At 40.6% G+C, this 20,000-nt stretch overlaps 1 protein-coding gene across 2 annotated transcripts in view; it reads right to left on the reverse strand.

Annotated features, from left to right (window-relative positions):
• Positions 1-20,000, reverse strand: part of LOC137984733 (alsin-like) — a 47,418-nt gene that overhangs the window by 280 nt on the left and 27,138 nt on the right. Inside the window, exons 18-32 of one of the 2 annotated variants that reach the window (XM_068831995.1) lie at positions 19,855-19,920; positions 19,616-19,717; positions 18,732-18,896; positions 17,676-17,787; positions 17,336-17,413; positions 12,861-12,988; positions 10,682-10,961; positions 8,805-8,962; positions 7,307-7,567; positions 5,704-5,752; positions 4,870-4,934; positions 3,774-3,837; positions 1,930-2,018; positions 1,361-1,457; positions 1-806 (exon numbers count right to left, since the gene is read on the reverse strand). The exon at positions 1-806 is cut by the window's left edge and continues 280 nt beyond it. In XM_068831995.1, the coding sequence (XP_068688096.1) occupies positions 771-806; positions 1,361-1,457; positions 1,930-2,018; positions 3,774-3,837; positions 4,870-4,934; positions 5,704-5,752; positions 7,307-7,567; positions 8,805-8,962; positions 10,682-10,961; positions 12,861-12,988; positions 17,336-17,413; positions 17,676-17,787; positions 18,732-18,896; positions 19,616-19,717; positions 19,855-19,920 (1,750 nt within the window). In that variant the 3' untranslated portion in view covers positions 1-770. The remainder of the gene's footprint in view (positions 807-1,360; positions 1,458-1,929; positions 2,019-3,773; positions 3,838-4,869; positions 4,935-5,703; positions 5,753-7,306; positions 7,568-8,804; positions 8,963-10,681; positions 10,962-12,860; positions 12,989-17,335; positions 17,414-17,675; positions 17,788-18,731; positions 18,897-19,615; positions 19,718-19,854; positions 19,921-20,000) is intronic. The other variant, XM_068831996.1, reaches the window with a different exon arrangement.

The following is a 20,000-nucleotide window of genomic DNA, read 5'->3' on the forward strand; positions in this document are numbered from 1 at the left end:
TTTACTTTGACAAACATGAAACACTTTTTTTAACCACGTTTGAACAGGTCGTCGAGCGAGTTAAAGATGTTGGAAGTTACGTTAAACTGATTTAAACTTTAATTCAGCATCGATTTAACAGTTCTTGTATTCCGGAAAATGTTGGATGGACTTCAAGCCGTTCAATGAATTTGTTGAACACATGCGTGCTCACATCAGGCCGTAAATCTTAACGGGACAATGTTAATTAGTGCTGGCTCCATCATTGGCGCGATGCTGGAACCAGTTGAACCGCTCCGCACAACTTCCCTTAAATACTTTCCCAACATTCGTTTAACAATGTTAGGCAAATGCTTAAACCGTGTAAATGGGCCTTTACCAAACGCAAGAAGACCACTACGAACCATACGGAACTTCAATATGTTTAGAAGTCAAGTCGAGTCGACATTTCTTAAAATTCGCTTCATTATACGCCTTTTTAGCCCGATTACGGACGGAGATTCTTTTGTACTGTGCGTACAAACCATACGGAAATTCAACATCTTTACACGGTCCACAGAGAATGTTAGCTAAATTAACATAACCGTATCAATTGTCCACGATTTGTACACTGCGTACGGCTTGTTTAACAGACAGCATCAAAATTCTACTAGCTTGGTCTTAGGTGTCATCAGAAGCCTCGCTTCCACTCACAGGCACAACTGTTCAAGCTCGTTCCAGTTGCTATCTCGTCGCCCGGATCACGTTCTGACGCCACATCGATGGTGTACCAACTTGTACAGTCCAGTAAATCAGCCTTTTTCATTTTGAATTTGGAAGAAGGAGGCCTTTTCAAAGGAAACAAAAATCAAATAAGAAAAAGCAAAGGTATTAGACCAGATGCACCGGAAAAGAAACTGACAGTTTATCATTGAAATATTCTTCATATGTAGATAAAGTACTGATCGAGTCCAGGTCAAGTCTGTAATTTTGATTTGATTTGAAAGACCTTTCCTGAAGCCCTGGCAAAGTAATTAACCAATGTTGGCCAACGTTGTGGAGCAATATTGATGCGTTAAGAAACTCGTGTTGGATGATAGTGCGTCAACATTTTTCGTTTGGTAAATCAGTGTTGGCAATCAATATCACCACAAAGACTGGTCTTAGTTGCTACAGCGTTAGAGTCAAAGCTCCATTTTCGAGGCACCTCCATTCCAACCATTTCTCACGCCACACCGGGTTTCTTCCATAAACAAATTGCTTTTCTTGCAACTGTTTGAGTTGTTTTCTTCAATGAAATAGCAACTCTATCATTTAAATCTTACAAACAGCTTCAAAGGACCCCGGATCTGTTGAGTTGAAAACAACAGGCCAGTGAGAAGCCAGAAACCAACGTCGATACCTTAAGCGTGGTGAACATGTGACCCTGTTCTCCAATATGCACGTGACTGTCCACCATGTCATCAATGAAATGAATCTCGGAACCCAAGTGTGGAATCCTGTAACAAACCAGCGAATAGGAAACTTTAGATTAGCGTACAAGTTTTTCTTCTGAGCAAGTTTTTCTTCTGAGCAGGCGCATTGAGTTTTGAAGTCCAATTTTTTTAGTGCGCGTGCGTAGAACCATAATGTCCAGTCATAGTCGTGCGCGAACCATAATATAACGCTCACTATTGAGAAATAACAGCATGCATACAACTCGAATATATCAAGCCTGTCTAAAAGAAAGTTTTTGGATAGACTTGTTAGCAATGTTATTGGTACATTGCAACAAAAAACTGTTTTGAGAAGTCGATAGGCTAATTTGCTTACTGAAATGGTTGATTCTTTTAACGAAGAGCAATGGACTTGAAATTTCGTTCTCTAACTCTATCTCGGACTAATAGCAAATCCGAAGGCACTAATTTCACATGAAACACAGCGAGCGAGTAAAACAAGGAAGTTAAGATCAATTTGTCAATGAATCTCTACCTTGCTCTGATAACAACAAACTGAAACACTGGAAACAGATCGTCCAAAGAGACGAGCTTCTTTTCTCCTTGCCAAAAACAAGTCACTTCCTGGTTTGAGAAAAAAAAATCATGCAATAATAAAGGAGAATCGCGAGGGGCTTTATCATGATATCACAAGTTTTAACTAATTATAGTGAGTGAAGCGTACGAGGTGCCAACATAATGAACTTGCAGTGAAAACTAAACAAAGTAACTGAAATAAGTACTCATTTCAAATCTTTCTCAGGTATACTTTGAGGATATAACGTTATTCCTCCCATAACAGAGCCGTCAATCATGCAATACTGAAAATATTGGACAAGTAACGTCAAATCTGGCCACCTTAAAGGAGAACTGAAGGCCAAAATCAGCAATTTTTCCAACATTGTTTTTGGAAAGCCTAACATAAGTACAGTTAAGTTTGTGGAGTCATTTCCTCTCGTTTTCTGTTTTTTTTTCCGACGTTCGAAGTTGGGCTTTTCCCGCTTTTTCGGCCTTTTCAGTGTAGGCTCAAAAACTAAATCAGCAGCCTGCTGTGGATATTTTCTTCGTTGTTTTGCTGTTTCTTCGCGGACTCAATATTCACGCCAAACATCAGTCAAGATACTGCTTCTATATGGGGCGCTCTTGCACGTCTTCCCCATACCATACGTCATAAGCTGCAAAAATGACCGATGACTCCTCCATTCTGAGCCGCAATGCTGATGGCCCAAGAAATCCCACAAAAAAAGTTGAAAGCATTGTTGTGCGTGGTCGTAAGTGTAAACAAAAAGTGCTTATTTTTTTGCCTTCACTTCTCCTTTAATAGAGACTTATGAGGGAGCAACGGCAACCTACGGCAATGCCAACGGAAATACGAAATATTTGCGCGATGGTAACTATCTCACAATTATTCCATCTTTTATCGCGATGTACAATGTTGGCCACAGATAGACCTAAAGATTGAGTGTCGTATGGTAAAGGTAAAATCACGATATTTCGTAAGTAGTTCCGTCAGCTTTGAGGCTGGTATCAATGGAAGCCGAAGGTACGACCCGTTTTTTACTGGTATTTAAAGCTATCGCTACACGGATCAGGGGAATGTCGGAACAGACGTTGAGGTCACCGAGGGTACAACAGGGACGTCTTAATCCGAAAGCCGCGTACTAACCAATTGAGCTACGCCAGCTCACGTTGTCAGCAAAACCACAAACGTCGAGAACGGGAAAGAAATGAACGAAAGTTCAAAAACAAAGCACAGAACAATATTGCTTATTGCATTTCATTGCATTGCATTGCATTGTACTGTACCGTATTATGTATTATATTGTGACGTTCTTGTTAAGTCGCCGCATTGACGCGTCTGGGTGACGGGGTTAATAACAAACACAGAGGACAGTGCAAATAAAGATTGCAGACCAGGAGTAAATTGTAGATAATGGCAATTTTGAAATGATGGCTCGCTTGCCAAGGTGCAAAATTGTCCGGAAAACGTAAAGATTTGATCAAAAGGTCAGTGGAATCGTGGTACATAAGACGTTTACTTACTGAAAACATTTTTTTTAAGGCTTAATTAAAAACATATATATTATATTATTATAATTATTCTTTTAGATTGTTGTAACCAACTGTAATTTACTTTTTGTCTTTTTTTTATGTGTGGCAAAGAAACAAATAAAAAAACAACTGTTATCGTACAAGAATATTCGAAAGTCTTTTTGCTTTGCAGAGTAAACGACTGCATAACCAGTGGCTCGTCCCCAAAACAACCCCACAACGCAATTACAATTCGACCCTGTCTCCCACGTACCCTCAAAGTGGCCAACAAAACGAATTCAATCCTACCTCGTTGATTTTCTCAAAAGTAGTCTTCAGAACTTCAAGCTTTTCCATGGGGCTAAATTTTGTACTGTTAACATATGACATGCATAAAGGAATGCACTGAGTAATCTAAAGATTTGCGAGGAATAATTATAGAGTGTAAAAAAAGGTTTACACTCGAAAGTTGCCATAAAAACACAGCGATAAAGTAATTTTGTTGAGTATATAATTAAAAAATTGTATAGCCTTGTATTTCGTAATTATGACAGCTCGTGATGTTTTGACGGCTCGTGCAATTTTGAGAACTTTCAAAACATCACTCGTGACCATAAACGACAAATACACTCGCGTTTATACGCTTCCTATAAAAAAAACTGACAGGTAAGGTGTATGTGATGAAGAAATCCTTGAGACGAGTATGACGCTAGTATAGTTTCATAAGCAAGTAACTGAAGCACTCGTTCAACTGACACCTTACTCGTCCACAACGATTATTGCACCTGGCGCTCATTCCTCCCTTTATCTTGAGTTCAAAAGTAAATTTAATACATGGCATTAAGGACGGTGCCTACTAACTAAAGATACTTTTGCCCCGGTGTGTGATTATGCAGGAAATGTAGATCTTAACAAGTGTTATCGAAATCCAAAAAGAAATTGGGAGTAACCACGCATTTTTCAAAGATCAATAATATTTGTAAAAAGCTTTAAAATACGAAGCAATGTATGGCGTTCTTTCTCAAATTGAAGCATGGTTACCATGAATTTTCTTTTTGGATACCAAGAGTACTTACTAAGACCTATTTTCTTCGGATAGTTTTAAACCGCGTAAAAATATCCCTGTATTAGTAAGCATCACGGATAGGAAACCCGAGTATCTTGAGATGCGCAGAACGTATGCGCGATAACATTAGTAGGCACCGTCCTCACGACATAACCATTTTGACTGCTTAACATTTCTCTACGAGCTCTAATTAGCCAATTCAGCGAGCGAGGTATCTATGCCAATAAGGGAATGGCAATGCAATATTGATGGAAGTGTCTAGAATTTCCTCATCCCATCAACAAAGGAGTGCTAAGTTATGCTAATTCAAAACTAATAATTAGAGAAAAATTGTCATACCTAATTTGCTGAAGGCATTCCACTGCACTGGTATAATGCTCAGGTTCTCGGTTCTCGAGTTTCACCTAAATTCAATAAGAATAACAAGATAACAGTTGGATTAAGGTAAAAACACCAACATCCACACGGAATTACGAAGTGTCCTGGGCCTCATGTCGATTTAAAGGCCTATTTTCACCCTAGACGCAATACGAGCCTGGTATGACTTCGTGTATCACGAAATTACAAAATATTCGGAAATCTCAGAAAGCCTTTCAGAATCTTCTTCGTAAAAAGCTATCCGCGATAAATCTCTTAGGTCCTGATTTGAATGCGTTCTCCACTTATCATTTCATAATTTTATCGTAGTATTTTATGTCTATACTTGTTTAAAATATTTGTATTTGAACTCGAATAGTATCGAACAACATGACGAATAATTGCCGAGGGGATGTTTGCTCGCCGCTCCACAAAGACAGCAACCTCTGCCACTCTTTTGAGAACAAGCATCTTTACAAGAGCATTTTACTTCTGCGTCCCAGGTATCCTGACAAATCGAAACTGACAAAGTAAAACTAAGTTTAAATAAAGTAAGCGTTGCATTTCTGCACTTAAATAATGTCACCTACAATTGTAGCTCGTTAGCTTCAGAATTGTTCTATTCCTTTTGCTGAATAGCCGAACCGTAAAAATTCCGCTTTGGTGATTCTCCAGTGTCAAAATCAGTCGACTCCAAAAGATAAAAGGTAATTTTAGCGGTTTCACTTGCAAAAGAACCACAAACGATCGCGTTGGCGTCTAGGGTGAAAATGGGCCTTTAACCAACATTTTCCGCAAAAATCAAGGAGATCATACCTCATCCGAACGGCTTCCGACGTCCTGTTCATTAGTGAGCCAGAAATGCCTGGTAAAACAAAAAACCGAGAAGGGCGTTGCGGCAAGAGGCAATATAAACACCCAGGTATAACATATGCTCCCCGTTAAGACACTACGTCAATTTATTGCAGGGTTGGTGCCGTAAAGGTAGCAAGAGAAGAAGCAGCACTCTCCTCGGCAGCCAGGAGGTCACCATGGCAACCAAGCCATAGTCCACCTCTCAGGTACCTGTCAACACATCACTGAGCAAAACCAGTGTGTGGAATGTACACGTACCTCAAAATATGGGAGGGAACGGGAGGTAAAAGAAGCAAGCAAGCGAACCTCCCTGGAGTCCCCCCAGATATCCCGGGCAAAACCGTTGCATTGGCTGGTTTCAACTAAAATATATTTACAATGAAGGGTTACGTTTTTACAAACGTTGGCCGTGTAGCACTATACATTTCAACAGACTTAACTGATTATAGAGTGTAATGTGAAGTGCTAGTTTTCTACCCCATATGAACCATGTGAGCGTTAGCCCTACTGATGGAAATGGGCCCACACAAGGACAGAGAAAAACCTAGGTTACATCACCGCTGCTCTACCGACCGGTGATCTAACCCGAAGGTCGTGGGTTCAATTCCCACCCTGGTCAGAGTTTTTCTCTGTCCTTGTGTGGGCCCATTTCCATTGGTAGGGCTGACGCTCGCATGGTTCATATGGGATTGAAATCTAGCACTTCACATTACACTCTAATCAGTTAAGTCTGTTCAAATATATTTAGCCAACTTTAAAATTCTTGATCATCGCAGTTATAAACGTTACTTTAGAAGTGACGAAAGGTAAACCTGTGAAATGCAAGAGGTGACGTGATATTGTCTCATTAAGGCACGAACATTTTGTGATCAATGGGCCGACAACTTAAACAATAACATTCTAGGTGACGATTTGAGAGTAAACACATCGTTATTAAAGAAAATCAAGTTCTATAGTTACTTTTTCGAATAGTTTGAGACAGAGGTTGGGTGACAATACAACTCCCCAAGTGGAGTTATCGTGTCTCCACACTGTCTAAATTAAAACAGCTTTCCCGCCAAGTACAGTGCACATAAAATATTGTGCCTCTAGCCAATGACCACACAATGTCTATTAACGTCACAAATGCATAAATTAAACAATTAAAGGAATGGGGACGTCAATTTCAGGTCTGAAAAAGCGACAACTCAAAGTGGGGCTGCCACCAAACATTGCACATTGTTATATACTTAGTCTTTCCCTCAACAAAACGAGCACTGTGATTGGTTGGTTCTTGGTCGCGTGCCCCTGATCAAATTCAAATGTATCCCGATCGGGATACAATTCCACAGTTGTTGCCCGCTCCGGATGTTTTGCTGCGATTGTTGACGGAAAAGTCTAAATATACAACAAAGTACTTAATGTATGGTCCCTCGGGAAACTAGACTTCGTCTCGGGAAACATCAGGACTCTCGGGAAAACAAAATTGTGTCCCTCGGGACCATACATTAAGTGCATAGTGTAACAGTACTTTTACATTATTCACAACTTGGCAGTCTGAAGTATGACGTCACAGCAACCTCACCTTTGCATACCGACGTACGTCATCAGTGCCCAGTCCGACCGCTTGTTCAGCAGCTGGATTTGTTCCCAGTATGCACTGTCGGCACGGTCATTATCCAACGCATACAACGTAAACAGTGGCGGATAAAGCCTCGGAAAGAGCAACGGGTGAAGCAACATGCTACTTGTCCAGCTTTCTTCTGTGCTGTGGCTGGCGATTCCGGACACGGTGTCCGTGGCCACGTGGAGATACTCCTCGTTTGGAAGCGCGGGAAATAAAAGGCTGAAAGAACAAGAAGTAGTTACAATATTAACACAAGGGCAGCTCAATGTTGGAAGGCTGACAAAACAACAAGTAGTTACAATATTAACACAAGGGCAGCTCAATGTTGGAAGGCTGACAAAACAACAAGTAGTTACAATATTAACACAAGGGCAGCTCAATGTTGGAATACTGACAAAACAACAAGTAGTTACAATATTAACACAAGGGAAGCTGAATGTTGGAATACTGACAAAACAACGAGTAGTTACAATATTAACACAAGGGCAGCTCAATGTTGGAAGACTGACAAAACAACATGTAGTTACAATATTAACACAAGGGCAGCTCAATGTTGGAACCATAGTCAAATTACACGGCTGAATCAGTAGCTCATTTGGAGGGGAACTTGACTTGGGCAAAGGAGACACTGGGGCGACTATTTAAACAGAGCTTAGCCGTTCCAAGTCATTTTCATTTCGGTAAATCCTTGTATATAAAGATTGTTCATTTTTTAAAATCTGGGAAGAATGTGAGAGCAAAGCAGAAAAGCATGCACATCGCTTCTAGTAAGATCTCGCTACATTTTACCGAAATCAAAGCATCACGGCTAATTATGTTCTGTTCATAACAAGGACACTTACGTTCAAATGGAAATTAAAAAAAAATTTTTTCGACGATCCGAGTATGCAAGTATTGCCAGAACTAATCTAGTGAAACCTGGATTTTGCAAGCAAAATTATTTTCACCCATTTTGGGGGATTATTTCTGTCATTTGCATTAAAACAATGGATATCCAGTTCACTGAAGTACGATACAGTCCCAAGTGTAAATAACTTGTACTTTTTTATGTAAAGAACCCGCAAAGACGTATTGCATTATGGGAGAAAAAGAGAAGTCGATACCTATTTAGTAGGAGGTCAAATAGACTGCGAAACAGTCAATTTTTATTTTCGTTTCTTCAAGACACGTTTTCTCACTCGCTTTGCATGTATAGTCCCTGCCCAGTCTCACTCTTCGTTTTCACCCTCGCCCCAGACCCTTCGCTTGACGAGACGTTGTCGACCAACGCAAAAATACGGCTGTTTTGCAGTCTAAAGCTCAAAGAAGGTCAAATAATCGATACATAGTTCACAAGGAGTGGGGAAGAGTAATCCCAGATAAAGTGAACTATCTCTGCAAGATGTGGCCGATATAAAATCTTCGAGAGATAGGCTACCGAATCAAGGAAACTTTAAATAAACCATATATATCTCACCGCACAATATTGTAAACTCTGGTGACAAACGATTTGACTTCAGCAACGGCATGAGGCAGGAGCCTTCTGTGAGTGCCCATTCCAACATAACTGGCTCTGAACACATCAACTAAACCATTCACAAGCTGACCTAAAGGGTGCTGCTTTGAATCAAATGCCTGAAAGAGATACACACCATAAACCTAACAGTGTCAATGATAATTACTCCATTTTAACAAGGGCAGCCAACGAGCAAATTACGCCAAAAGCCTTCGAGAGATATTTCTAGGTTCCTTGTACTGTTTAAAGATTGTCTAAAGAGACGTTTTAATCACCATGAAGAATTTGATCTGTTCGGATATCATAGCTGAAAATTGATGTGTCCGAAGATTTTAGGGATTCATATCTTCATTTCAGAAATTGCTAGCTGGACGTTACTATGTAAGAACTTCCCAGCGAACCATTTTCTCATCCGAAACTGCTAGGTGACCAACCTCGTTCTCAGAGTCCTGGAAACGAGGTTGCTAGGTGACCTTTTAGCGCCAAAAATTGCAAAAATATCCCTTCCGAAAAGGAAAGGGAATACTTTTTCCTGGTTGCGAATCTTTTAGGTAATGTTTTACTAAAGAAATCTATAGCTGTTTGGCAACGTAGAACCGAAATTCTGAGAACAGTTTGACTCTCCCGAACTCATATTTCACCGAAGATTATCGCTGGGTGCCCCTGTTTTAAGTTTCAAGGTTTTTTTAGCCAACCACACGTGCTTTACTAAATGGGGAGACTTCATAGAGCGGTTTTTAATTGAGTGTCGAAAGTAATTAGCGAATTGCTTTGGTTTTGCATTACTTCACTCAGTGATTGGTTGAAAGTTCCCGTGCTACTTTTTCAACCAATCAGAAGTGAAACCAAAACCAATCGTGGCTCGCGCGTGCACATTTTCCCGCGCTTTGTGTCGGCTACGTGTAATTACTTCGAGTTTTGATTGGTTTACTGGATTGTCTCCCTCCTTTTTGATTGGCCAAAGTCATTACTTTGGTTTTGGTTTTACGACACTCGATTGAACCTCGCTCTATCAAATGAAATCACATCAATGAACTTTATTCAAGTGCCAAGTTCTTTAGCGTAGAAGAACTAATTGCGGACAATGCACACAGAAATAAACTCAAATATCAAATCAAATCAAATGTTGTTTTTTTTTAGGAAAGGGGAAAACCAGAGTATCCGAGGAAAAACCTCTCGGAAAAGAGTAGAGAATCATCAAACTCAACCCACCTATGACGCCGAGTCCGGGAGCTCGGCAACGAGTGATCTCACTACTGCTAGCCTGCGTATCGCTGGCGGTTCTGTTGTTGTGGAGCGCGAGAGAATTCGAGCGGCGCGAGAAGGCTGAGGGTACAAGCCGGAGTACCCGAAGAAATATCTCAGAGCAGAACAGACAGCCAAGAAATTCAAGCCAACTATGACCGTTAAATAACCGAGTTTAAAGTTTAACGTACTCATTTTATAGACAAGCCTCAACTTCATCTATTTAATCATTTTAAATGACAGTCCGCGCGAAATCCTTTTCAGTTCGGGCGACTTGACTTTCATTTAGGGCGAAAAGGTTTTCAGTTCGGGGAATCGGCTAACGCGGGCGAAACGACCGCAATTCGATCAAAAAAGGTCGCACACCAAGTAACGCGTCGCCTACTTCTTGGCTGCTTTCTCGGCGTCTGTTTGCTCCATAACCGACAATCTCTCTCGTCGGCAGATTTCTTACCAACGTTATCAGAAAGAACAAGCTATCCTGGCCTTTGAGGGTAAATTTCGAATTGTCAAAAGTGTATCAAGTACTGTATGAAACCGTCAACTTAATTGCAGCTGCCTCTAAATAATGAACCATAAGTACGCTTGGATACCTTTGACAGATAACCCTGGATTGTTTGTAGATCAGTGCACCCTAGGGACTTCTGTTCCATGTCACGGTTGATTCTTAGCAACTCCTTCGTTACTTCCTGATCATTGTGTGACAGTTTTGTGTCACGACCAGTTATCAAGCAAACTGAGAGGGCCTTCCAGACAATTGTGTGTTGCGCATTGAGATCCCCACGGCAACAAAGTGACTGACGGCAGTTTAAAAACAGAGATGTCCATTTTTTCTCAGGAGGAATAAGACATTTGCTACCTGTCTGGTCTGATCTGAAAAACGATGTACACAAAGCGTATTTGCAGCTTAGAGATATATAAATATAATTAATGATCATTTATCCGGTCAATTCCAATAAGGCACACAAGGCATCTGTAATTCTTGCAATCACTCCGTTGGAGAACCACTTAGCAAGCTTCCCTATATCCTCGTTATAAGCAACACGATGTGTCCCATAAATCTAAGGGACCGGTCGTTTTTTATGTAGAGGGGGGAGGGGAAGAAGGGGGGTCAAGGCTATTTCAGATTGGCTAGAGGGCGGCTAGACTTTTTTATAAAGAAGTTTAGGGGGATCAGCAATTTGAGGTATATTTTAAGAGGGGTCCATTGGCCAAGGTGGATAAAACAGTTGGTTAGAAATCTTGATCTTCCCACCACATACCCCCCCCCCCTTCCCCCCCCCCCCCCCATCCTCCTCTACATAAATAATAGGGAGCTTAAGCAACCACAACGGCGACGGCAACGAGAACGCAATCTCAAAATATAAATTCGCGTTATTTTAATCGCTTCGTTACTATTTCAACTTTTTTAATATGAGTTCCTCAAAAATGACGCTGGTTGGAACGGCGCTCTATTTAGGGCAGAAAATGAAAATTTATCCTCAAGTAATGACGTTGTCCATAAAACCTCAAATTTGGCTATTTTACGTTGTTGCTTTGCTGACGACGGCAAAGAAATGGACAAAAATGAAAAACGCACGTGCAGGGCGTACAAAGGTATTGTTTTTGCCTAGTAAATATGCAAATTTGTGACGTTCTCGTTGCCGTCGCCGTTGTCGTTGCTTAAGCTCCCTAATAACCGTCTATGAAGTCTCACATTTCCCGGTATAGTCAATCAAAAGAAAACTGGACAAAAATTCAGTCGAACTCAATCGAACCCAACCTTGGATTGTTGTTTGATTATTTCGGTAAGCAAGCATAATCGAACTAGAACTTTTTGGTGAGTTTGATTAATTGAACTGGTGACTGAACTTTATGGAAACGCCTTGCTTCAAGCCAGATGAAACTGGTTTTATGTTCAATTGTTAGAGTGTTCAAATCCTGAACGTTCTATTGTGTATCAATTTGAGTTTGATAATGGAACGTTCAATTGTCTACGCCGGAACATTTACAACAGCAGCAAGATAAACGCTATCATTAGGGACCGTTTTTAACTTAGGATTATCGTCACTGTTTCTGTTTCTTTGGAGAACAGAAATTGGGAGACACGTCATATTTTTGACTAGTATACCGGTACCGAATGTAACGTTGAAATTGAGGACAAGAAGGAGACGACACTTCGAAACGCTTATATACAGCAGCTTGCATGTCATTTGTGCATTTCGGTCCCAACATTACAGACGCGTATCTGTTCCCCCTTCTTTCTTTGTCAGCTACTTAACGCTACAACAACAACCTAGTACACCAAACCCGCTGTTTAACACCATATGCAAGACGAGAAGCATCCTAGTAGATTTCATTCCTCAATATTTTCTGGACACAAGGTGGGAGGAGAAGAAGAGTTGAATTGTAACTGACTTAGGGGGGAGGGGGCCAAGGGAAAATATCGCATGCATAAACTAATCGGTGAATAAGTCTCAAACGTTTGGGGAGAAATAAGAAATTGCAAACATCGCAATGAAAAACGTGTCAAAACGGCTGTTTTTGGAAGATGGTTTGGTGCCATGAATAACATATTGGGACAACCTTTCATGGTTCAAACACAGATTGACACTTTCTGAATTTGACATCAAGATATGCGGGGATGTAGGGAAGACATCTGTTTACAAACATGGCTTTTGTTATTCAAATTTGCCAACCACAGGAACAAAAGACTCTTTGTTTCAACAAACAATGAGGCTCTGGTTGGCACATTAATGACAACAGGTGACGTCAACGAGATCTTTCTCATACCTTGCTGACCTAGTAGCCGAGCTTGTCATTTCCAGCTTGTGAAATGTTCCATTTACTCGAATTCCCTCTCCCCACAGACCAGCAAAAGTACCCTCAATAAAGTCACCATTTGGCAGAGTAAGAGTCCCCTGAAAAAAATATAAAAAGCAAAAACATTTAAAGTGCCCCTGTGACCAAAACATCAATTCATATTTTTCTTTGGATTTCAAAACTATGTTAACAAAACACTAAGTGACCCACGTTTTAAGCCTTGATTTCAAAAAGACAGCTCTTTATTTTAACTGTAATTTTCCTATTTAATGGTCCGCCATTACTAACATTATGTTCTTGAGAGAGCTGGATCGAGGAGAAAATGACGTCAAAGGCTCACAAGTTTAAGAATGCAATACGTGTGTACGCCGCAGAATTAAAATGCAGCACTGGGGTTTTGGGCTTTCAGACTTTTAAACTCACGCTTTGCATATATAATAAGCTGCGTTCACACGCTGAAATTTTAAGCTAGTGAGCCTCTGACGTCACTTTTCCCTGGATCCAACCGTCTGAGGTCCAATCGGTCAGTTTTGAACGTGAGTAATGGCGGACCGTGAAATACAAAACTTACACTCAAAGTAAACGGCCTTTGGATAAAAATCAAAGCTCAAAATTTTGCCAGTCAGGTGTTAAGCAAACACACTTTCAAAATCTGAAGGAAAAAAGGAAGTGGTTTTTTTGATCACAGGGGCACTTTAAGCATGGGAACTAAGACGGGTGATGAAGCTGCGATCATGCTCTTCTCGGTGTATTCTTCATTTCCCCTAGTGATGTCTAGTGCTGGATCGCAGTTTCGATAAAAGATTGTAAATTAATGAAACAAAGTAGACTTTAAATTCTTCTACCTAACTGTCTATAAGTCCTCACAAACATATTAGGTAGCTTACACAAGGGCAACCACGACGCCAACGAGAACGTAGTCTAAAAATATAATTTCCCGTTATTGTAATAATTTCGTTATAACACCAAGTCGTTCGAAATGGAAAGTGTGTATCAACATTGCAGGAATAGGCCACTTCGGAAAATACCATAATACTGTTTGTTTGTCCCCTCCAAATTTTGCATAACCATTGTTTCCAGTTTATATGGGGACTTGCAATGGTCCCAAGAGAAAACAAAAACAATGCTTATGCTAAATTTGGAGGGACAAACAAACAGTATTATGGTATTTTCAGAAAGTGGCCTATAAAATTGGCATGAACGGTATGGTTGTTTGGGCAAAAATTTAAAATTTTTCGTCACGTTCTCACGTCCTCTACACAACCCCAAATTTGGTCAATTCACGTGGTTGTCAGGACGAAGACGGCAAAGAAATGTACCAAAATGCAAAACGCACGTGCAGGGCGTGCATAGTTTTGTTTTTGCTCATCAGAGCTATTGTTTTGTGGCGTTCTCGAAGCTGTCGTCGCCGTTCTTGCGTAAGCTCCCTATGAGGGACTTTACGATCTACGATGTGGTCGTCAATGAGAACGCCACGAAACAACAATATTATTGGTTAAAGGAGGAAAAGTAATCGTGTTGCACGTGCGGAACGCATTTTAGCACATAAACGTGCGGTACTCTGCACAACAATAGGGAGCGTAAGATCTACGACGACGACGTCGTCGAAAACGCCAGAAAACAGTGATATCATTGGTTAAAAGAGCATAAATAATCGTGCTGCATGTGGGGCACGGATTTTAGCTCATATTTTTGCGGTTCTCTGCATGACGGCGACGTGAAATCACTAAATTTTAGGTTTTGACGACAACGTGAGCATACAACAGAGAATCTTTCATTCTCTATTTTCACTCTGAAATCGCTCGTACCAATTTATTTTTAGGATACTTCGTCCATATTGTAGGAGGTGAACGAGGTGGAATAATCGCGAAAGACTTATAATGGAGCAAAGTTTTATTTTGAGTTGACGTTTTCGTTGACGTCGCCGTCGTAGATCTTAAGGTCCCTAATGACGTGAAATCACCAAATTTGAGGTTTTGACGACAACGCCAGCGCTCTTACCAATTTATTTTTAGGATACTTCGCCCACATTATGGAACTTAAGCACACGCGTGTTTGAGACGCGGACGACAACCGGAAGTGAGCTGTTTTCCTTTTTAACTTGTCTTCACACAACCACATTTACATTGCCAAGTAGCTTTTCTCCAATAGAGATGATTAGTATAAATATCTGGGAGACATGACTGTCCTTGCACGGGAAATGCTTTCTTCCGTTTGCCGTGCGCGTCTCCAAAAAGTGTGTGCTTAAGCTCCCCATTGTACGGTGCGAACGAGAAGGCCTAACCGCGAAAAACTTAAGATATGCCAAGTTATGTTTTGAGGCGACATTTTCGTCGACGTCGCTGTCGCAAATTTCCCCTCGTAAACGGTCGTTGCCATTTCTCAGAACGGTCGTTGCCATTTGAAACGGTCAATGCCATTTAGAACGGTCGACTACACACTTCACTTCAAAGAAAATTAAAAGAAACAAACTAAGAAAAAATATTAACAAAAATTAAGACAAAAAAGGAAAAAAAAAACATTTATAAAAAAAAAACTGGAGGAAAAAAAAGAGTCCGAAAATTTCAAGACTCGAAGTCGGGTTCTTAGCCCTCACCCTAAACAAAACCCTAACCTGAACCCTAACTCATATGACCAGCGAGACACAACTCCCAGTAACCGCAACCTTTTGAGTTCTTAGACGTAATGAGTGTAATTCAGAGTTAAAAAATGGCATCGACCGTTTCAAATGGCAACGATCGTTCTGAGAAATGGCAACGACCGTTTACAAAAGGGAAATAAGCAACGACGACGGCCGCAAGAACACCACAAAGCAATTGGTCCAACGAGCCGAAACAAAACTTCTGCACGCCCTACACCTGCGCTTTACACTCGCATACATTACTATGCCGTCCTCGCCCTGACAACAGGGAGCTTAAGCAACGACAACGGCGACGACAGCGAGAACGTCACGAATTTGCATATTTAGTGGGTAAAAACAATAGCTTTGCACGCCCTGCACGTGCGTTTTTCACTTTTGTCCATTTCTTTGCCGTCGTCAGCCAAACAACAACGTGAAATAGCCAAGTTTTTGGTTTTATGAAGAACGTCAGCACTTGAGGATAAATTTTCATTTTCTGTCCTAAAATGGAGTGCCGTTCCGACTGGTGTCATCTTTGAGGAATTACCACACCCTTGTCATATTAAAAACGTTGAAATAGTCACGAAGCGATTAAAATAACGCAAATTTATATTTTGAGATAACGTTCTCGTTGCCGTCGCCGTTGTCGTTGCTTAAGCTCCCTAATACGGAGTTTAAGATCTACGACGCGACGGTGACGAAAACGTCATTTAAAATTGCAAGTTCAGGTTTCTTAATCTTTTTTGTCATTAGCTCGGTTTGTCTACCTTCTACTAAACTAGCGCAACTTTCCAGGAATTGAATTAGGAGGTGCGGTGTTGAAGCTAAGACAGAAAATTCAAATTCGCTGCCTTGTGTTCACGTTCTCCGTAAAACTTGAGAATTGGTCATTTCACGTCGCAGATTTGCCGAAAACGTGAAAAAAATGCACAAAAACTAAAAATGCACGTGCAGAGCGTGCAAAGCTATTGTTTTTGCTGATTTGTGACGTTTTCGTTGCCGTTGCGTCGTAGATCTTAAACTCCCTATAAGGAGCTAATAGGGAGCTTTAGCAACGACAACGGCGACGGCAACGAGAACGTTACAAATTTGCATATTTAGTGGGCAAAAACAATAGCTTTGCGCGCCCTGCACGTGCGTTTTTCATTTTTGTCCATTTCTTTGCCGTCGTCAGCAAAGCAACAACGCGAAATAACCAAGTTTGAGGTGTTATGGAGAACGTCAGCACTTGGAGATAAATTTTCATTTTACTCCCCTAAATTAAGCGCCGCTCGTAACGGTTTCATTCCTGAGGGACTGCCACACCTTTGTCATATTAAAAAGCTTGGAATAGTCGCGAAGTGATCGCAATAACGTGAATTTATGTTTTTACAAGACGTTCTCGCTGCCGTTCCCGTCGTCGTTGCTAAAGCTCCCTTATAAGCAACGACAACGGCGATGGCAACAAGAACGTCACAAATTTGCATATTTAGAGGGCAAAAACAATAGCCTTGCACGCTCTGCACGTGCGTTTTTCACTTTTGTGCATTTCTTTGCCGTCTTCTGCAAAACAACAACGTCAAATAGCCAATTTGAGGTTTTATCGAGGACGTCAGCACTTAAAGATAAAAATGTTCATTTGCTCCCGTAAATTAAGCGCACCGCTCCGATCAGTGGCATTTTTGAGGAACTACCACACCCTTGTCATATTAAAAAGGTTGAAATAGTCACGAAGCGATTAAAATATCGCGAATTTATATTTTGTGATGATGTTCTCGTTGCCGTCGCCGTTGTCGTTGCTTAAGCTCCGTAATGTTTCCCTACAACCTAAAACTGTCTCTCCTACCTTGCCAGACAGCAAACAATCGCCAAAAAACTCTCCTTGGTACTTAGTATTGTCGTCACACAAGAGAACACCATTTCCCTAAAAATAAAAAGGTAAAAGAGTATTTTAAACAACGTGCACAGCTCAAGTCTTCCAGGTACGTTTTAGAGACAGCATAACCACAGAGACTATTGTGTCAGGATTTACAGCAATGAAAGCACTCAGTCCACAAGCATGAGATGGATGTTCCACTTAACGATGCTACTGTTTGCCAATAGCAAGCCCAAAAAAAGCTTTCATCCTCTTTACGACAATTACCAACCCTTCACAATAATTGCAACTATTTTCTTTTTCATCGCACCGTAAGTTTGTTTTGCGAAAACGTCCCTTGATTGTAAATACCATCCAGTGTTACAACTAGTCCAGGACCATGGCGACTATCTGCTTCCCACATACCCATGTATTTCTCACCCCTACAAAATAATAAAATTAAAAGACAGTCAATTAGCAATGTAAGGAAGTTTTCAATAAGACCCAATAGATGGACCTTTAAAGACAACATAGCCACGCTCCAAGCAATTGCTAGTTTTGAAACTAGCAATTGCTCGGAGCGTGGCTATGTTGTCTTTAAAGGTCTATCTATTGACAATCATCTTGGGATTACAAAAAGAAAAAGGCAGTAGCTATTCGTACGGGACACGTACGTTGACCTATATTTGCTTCTCATGTAGGAGTCTTCTTGGAATGATTATTACAGGTTCTATCCCAAACCTTAAACGACATAGCCACGCAGTTATTGAAAGCTAACCGTTTTAAAATGGGTGCTTAGGCTCACTGTTTATCAGCGCTATTTGAAATGGGTATTTAGACTTAAATGCGAGAAACACAAGGCAGGTCAGATGGCCGGTGACATTGAACGAAGAAGGTACTTCGTGAAATTAAACAGGCATCAATGCCGCCGTTGTTTGATAGTTGAACTGTATATAAAAGAATAAAAGAAGAAGTAAGATTTTCCGAGTGTTCATTGAGCCTGTAATAATCATTTTAAGATGACTCCCGTATGAATTGCAAATTTTGGTCGGTACACGAGTCCCGTACGAATAGCCACTTTGAAAGAAAATTATAAGGAGTATTTCCTTTAACACTGTCCCATGACCTGAAAAGCCTAATGTTATTAGCATACATAGAGTGTAATGTGCCTGCCCCCCACCAAATCACAAACAGAAAAAATGCATGTATGTGGCAATTTTAAGGCACAAGTCAAAGAGGTCCAATAAACAAAATTTGATGGGTTTAGCCATTCCAGAGAACATCCCGAACTTTTCCAATTTACATCCAATACATTCATTTGCAATTCTTTCCCACGAGACAAAAAATTCCAAGAGGAAAAAACAGCAGCAGCTACTTTTCATTTTACCTTAGGATGTCATCGAGCACTCCATATCCAGACCTCTTATCGTCAAACCATTCTCCAATGTACATAGTTGCCCCTGACGAATACATAGTGCCAGACTTCATACAGCCATGACCGCACCGCTTGCTTTTTTGCCAGTATCCTTCGTATATGTCACCATTGCAAAACCTGCAAACACAATGTATAGGAAGTCAATTTCATTAACAGAAAATTGTTGGTGCTTGACTAAAATACATGACAGGAAGTTTGGAAGCTGGGCTATATAGCCACTGGATTCATCACTGCATATATGTTCTCTTGAATAAAAATTCCGCTTTAATGTTACAGTTATGCTGGAAAGACTTTCGGAACTAAAAAAGTCTGGAACTTTTGATCAACGGATTGGATGGACAAATACACCAAGAAATGGATGGACAAACTGAGATGGTAAGAACAATTAATGCATGAATCAACCATCAACAAAAGTCTGATAGAGAGTTTCATATAAAATAAAATAAAAATAGTCTTATAGAGTGACTGAATGTATGGCCCAAAAGATAATCAATGTATTCGTAGACCAACAGATGAAGGACAAGGGGCCTGTTTCTTGAAAGTCCCGAAAACTTTTCGGGCGCAAAAAGCCATTTGTCAAACTGCCAACCGCTTGTTCAGGGTAGCCGATCTTTTAACAAGTTTTCAAGGTATTAAAAAGCAAACTGACTGTGAAGTTTGACGACTTAAATCCTCTCCGTTCATGAGATACAGAGGAAATTGTGACACCCGAAAATGGCCCGAAAAGTATCGGGACTTTCGAGAAACGGGCGCCAGGTGGACAGAGGCCTGGGATAGGTGAAAGAAAGAAGAAATCGGGGAATACCGAGGAGTACCTGTGTTGTTTAATAACCAACCTCATTCTGCCAAAACCTGCCATTTTGCCACAATTCCAATGACCTTCGTATTTTTCTTCAGAGTGTTCCGCAACATTGGGTGGAAAAATAAGCATACCCTCTCTGCAAAAATAGAATATTTTTAGCAATAAAACAATCATTGATCCTAGAAAGATTATCAAAGGGAAAGACATTCGTTCTTAGACTAATATCTTGCACAAGAACTCGTGTGAAAATAAAACAATGAACAATTCAGTTACCCGTGATGTAAGCCATTTCTGAACTCGCCAGTGTAATGTCGACCATCAGGCCAGTGCATCTCACCGCTAAGAATTTGCACATAATTAGTTAATCTCTGCACCAAAAAGAAAGATATTGTACAACTTTAACCTTAAAATTTCACTTT

The sequence above is a fragment of the Montipora foliosa genome, chromosome 14 (genome assembly GCF_036669935.1).
Source record: "Montipora foliosa isolate CH-2021 chromosome 14, ASM3666993v2, whole genome shotgun sequence".
Classification (NCBI taxonomy): Eukaryota; Metazoa; Cnidaria; class Anthozoa; order Scleractinia; family Acroporidae; genus Montipora; species Montipora foliosa.